Raw genomic sequence first — 4,456 nt, forward strand, 5'->3', positions numbered from 1 at the left:
ATATCTTACTTTCAATAATGCATTACGAGAACGTAAACGCGTACTTTGGGCATTTGTATCTGTTTTTTTTTTTTTTTACAGTACAACACAAATTTAATGCATTTGCAAAGATACGACGCACAGTGGTTCGAAACTGCCTTTTGGTGGAAAAAATTCGGTAACGTCAATGTGTTTAACTAAAATTTTACAAAAGTTGGTATTCCTAAGTTTTTGGGGTCGCTAATTTCAAATCTGAAGTAAAAATTTGCATTGGAATAGCGAGAAATTAAAAAATATTTTGTTTGCAATAATACTCTTTTGTGAACAAAATAGTTTGATAACATAAGTGAAGCACTCAGTTATCAGTGACTCAGGAAATGTACGCTCTAATTAAACGTTATTTCAATGACTATAAACGTTCTTTCAAATTATGTTTTAGGGATATAAATGAAGTTTCCATTAACTATATTTATGTTATAAGTCATTCATTAGGAGCATAATACAACAATATAGCATTTTTATTAAATTTTTCAGATAGTCCCTGTAGTCGCCTTCGTTTGTAGTCGCATTTTTAAGTCAAAATCGTAGGCTTCCTACTTCTTAACTTTTATGCTATGATATTCCAACAAATAATCGATATTTATAAAAAGAATTTATACATCTTGGGTCTTGACATTCTACTATGAAATTGTAATGAAGAACTCTAAAAACTAACTATTCGATGATTTTTTTCCACTGCTGAACTACTGTGCGACTCGAACGAGGCAATTTACTAAATCGTAGTGTATGTATAGTATCGACCGATTTTTCTGCATTGTCATCCGTTCATTACGTCATTTGCACAATCTGAAGTATACACGATTACCATTACACGATTAATAACACTATCGTTAAACTAAACATTGCATGGGTTGCATATCGGGAACGATGTTGAAAAAGTTTATTTATTCCACTTAAAGAATATCATGGTTACAACAGGAAAACCGCGTGACGTCATCTGTGATATGTTTCATAAGTGACACAACTGCTGGTTGATTAAAGTGTCTCGTCAATTTCTTAAAATAGCGATATAGTAAATACTCCGATTTCCGTCGGTGCCGCAATTTCTACTTAAGATGATTGCACACACAATTATAGAAATAGAAAGGCGAATACAGAATTAAGAAGAATCATAGATTAAATATATTTTCACAGTCCGAGGATAATAGAGACTGGCGTCAACGGTATGTGCATTAATCGATTTCTCGTAGAATGGTGACCCACATGTTCCCTGTTATTTCGTAGCCAAGGTCACGCGAACACGAAAGTATTTCTACGAAGGACATAATCACGCGCTGTATCATCGAACGAAACTACGATACAAATCTACAAAAAATATACTTTCCATTCATTCGCATTGATTTCGCGTTTAAGCGAGCTTTACGCGTGAAATGTTACGAATGTTAAGTAAAAATTGTTCTAAAGAGCAATACCTAAACGCGAAGTCCGCTTAATATCTTATCGCCTGTAAAACAAAAAACGGTAGACGCTCGGCAATCGGAGAATCGTAGAGTAGCGAGGAAGGTGTATCGAGAAGGACGGAAAACGAGTTTATGCTTTCGGTGTATACACGTACACACATAATAACGAACATCCTTTGCAATCACGTGTCCTTCCTCATTGCGCAATAAGATGTCATGTACACGGCGTTATAGTACGTACGTACGTATGTAAATAAAGCTTGTATGAATTAAGCGTTCGCGCACGTTCGCAAGATTGTTTGTCGAATCGCTAGTAAAATGCAAGCTGACACGCGAGCAGCGCAACCCGGTTTCGGCGTAATCCACAGCCAAGTGTGACGCTACCCTAAAGAACTCCGAAGCATGAGGAAGAAAGAGAAAGGGAACGCGAAGGCGCGATCATGTAAGAGCGAGGAAGAGGACTACCGAGAATTCCGGATTCCGACGACAGCGCTGGTCTCAGTCTCATAGTCTCATAGTCTCAGTTGACTCAGTCGTTAACGATACGCTGCTACGATTGGATCGACGCAGCTGCTCGCCCTTAAACGAGGAAACTACTTCCCAGAAAAAACAGAAAAATGGTTGTTGAAATTAAGAGTGCGGTGAGTAGACGAATACATAATTGTACTAACTGCGAAACGATTGCAGATTCGTAACGTTCGATGAACGTGACGCGCGTGAACAATTTGCCTGCACGCGTTGAATAATCTATACTCATTAAGCGCGACAGTAGAAACCGCCGAAATTAGACACGGACACGTTCAGATCCACTGAATTTTTCTCACAATCTCGCCTCTAAACCAGTTAACCTTGGAACGATCGATTTTAGCTTGCACAATGTTAACTGGCAGGAAAGTTTCCTCAACATAACGAGCCGAAAAGGTTTCCACTCGAACGTGCGTAGAGTGGTTGAAATCATGAACCGACCGAATACCGAATGCCGTCCCGGCGTTCGATTTTGTCTGCATTATAGCGGCAACGAATTTCGAGCTATACAGCGTTACATCAACGATAAACAATTTCAATTACTACACAAACGTGCGACAGTAGAATGATTTTATATATCTAAGCGTTTCCATGATAGATGAGCTTCTAAGTATGTACGAGCGGGATAATTTAACCCATTCATTGATTTTAAATCGTATGATCGATCGCCAAGTTATCTCGAAGAGTTTCCTTTAGAAAAATAGATGACTTCATATTTTTTTTATTCATTTTAGTTGAGTTCCTCAAATTCGAATTAAAGACCACATATTTATTAATCTACATATTTTCGATTATATTGTAACCTGATAAGTATATTATTTGTTACATAAATATTATTTATTAAGTATATGTATGTATTTCGGAGATCAGGATTAACGAAATCAGTGTATGACTGGCATTATAGCTCTTATCGTATTTAATCATTTTTAACTTATCAGCTGTGATAGTGTACATTATATAGTATGCCCAGCTACTAGGAACGTTTACGCAATGTATAAGTGTTATTTATGAAACGTGTTTATATATACAGGATGACTTGAAGGTACAGCTGGACGGTGCTGGAGACAAATTAGTTGTAATCGACTTCTTTGCTACGTGGTGCGGCCCATGTAAAATGATCGCACCCAAAATGGAAGGATTATCGAAGGTGAGATAAGTTATTTTGTTACGCAAGATCATTTGAACGTAGATTTGTAACGAGTATTATTTTTAACAGGAAATAACAGACGTAATTTTCCTGAAAGTTGATGTAGATGTATGCGAAGATTTAGCTGGCGAATACGAAATCACCAGCATGCCCACCTTCATCTTCATCAAGAATGGCAAAGTGGTATGTATCAGATCTAAACGTTTAATAACAGAAATATTGAGGGATTGAGAATTAATTGATATTTAAAATGAAACTCGCTTGTTTCAGCTGGAGACGTTCTCTGGTGCTAATTTCGATAAACTTAAAAGTACAATTCAAAAGCACAAATGAATAAGTAACTGTACGAATAAGTATATTTTTCAACAGAATTGTCCTTAATTAGCACTAATCATCAGAGATAATTAAAAACAGCTTTGTAATCAATCATAAAATGATATTGCAAGTTCCAAAGCGAATGCAAACGTAGGTGAAGACTTTTTTGATAACACATTGTCAGTTTTGTTATACATATTTTGTTGCAAAATAAAATGTAATCAGCTTATAAAAATAAACGTGTAATATACTTATTTTTACTTTACTGTTTGTAATAATGTAAAAGTAATGTATTTACACTTATATTCAAACTAAATTTATTTACACAGTTTCATCACGTTAGTATATTACGTCGATTATGTACCTATCCATGGACAAGCCTCTGGTTGTTGTATTTTTATTAATAACGAATATGCACCAGTATCAGACTCAAGTTAAGGTGAATACCAGATTTTCTCGTCATCCTCCAGACTGCTGTTATTTTTGTTATTTTTCTTATACCTTGCAAACTTGCATTTTTTAAGAAATTAAAAGAACTATCGGAGCTACAGAACTTACTATTTATAATAATGTAAAGGCAATTGATTTATATTTGTTGTATTAAAATTAAATTTATGTACACAATTTCATATAGACAGTACATTATTTGGAATTATGTTACCTCTATTATGCACCTATCGATAATGTGGTCTCTGGTTGTTTTTGTATTTTTACTAACAAGGAACACGCACCAGTACCAGACTTGCAAGGCTGGCCCAACATTAGCCGACTAGATGGAGATACTAAATTGTCTCGCCTTCCTGTAGATTAGAAACATGTTTGAAATACAATCAAAAAAATTATAGCATGAAATTTGTGTGGAAAATTGATCGAGTTTAAAAGATGCAACTAAGAGATTGTTGTAGAACAACGACTTCTCTCCTAAATTAAAACTTAAAGTATTATCCAGAGATTTTTAATTTGATACACCTCTACGATAATGCTTAAAAATAAGCGCATATTTGAAATTTAAATTTCGACAGTTCGAGCA

At 35.2% G+C, this 4,456-nt stretch overlaps 2 protein-coding genes across 2 annotated transcripts in view; one reads left to right on the top strand and one right to left on the bottom strand.

The window, feature by feature from the left end:
- The first annotated feature begins 1,930 nt into the window (after nt 1–1,930).
- Nucleotides 1,931–3,680, top strand: LOC108622187 (thioredoxin-2). The gene is made up of 4 exons (XM_018019892.2): nt 1,931–2,080; nt 2,995–3,111; nt 3,181–3,294; nt 3,382–3,680. Exons 1-4 carry the CDS (start codon nt 2,057–2,059, stop codon nt 3,442–3,444), a joined length of 318 nt encoding a protein of 105 aa, XP_017875381.1. The 5' UTR covers nt 1,931–2,056; the 3' UTR covers nt 3,445–3,680.
- Nucleotides 3,681–3,773: 93 nt separating this feature from the next.
- Nucleotides 3,774–4,456, bottom strand: part of RpI1 (RNA polymerase I subunit RpI1) — a 7,273-nt gene continuing 6,590 nt past the window's right edge. Inside the window, exon 7 of the mRNA XM_018019891.2 lies at nt 3,774–4,082. The gene's annotated coding sequence lies outside the window, so the exon portion shown is untranslated. The remainder of the gene's footprint in view (nt 4,083–4,456) is intronic.

Source organism: Ceratina calcarata, unplaced genomic scaffold (assembly GCF_001652005.2).
Source record: "Ceratina calcarata isolate Rehan_Ccalc_2016 unplaced genomic scaffold, ASM165200v1 scaffold21.2, whole genome shotgun sequence".
In the NCBI taxonomy this organism is placed as follows: Eukaryota; Metazoa; Arthropoda; class Insecta; order Hymenoptera; family Apidae; genus Ceratina; species Ceratina calcarata.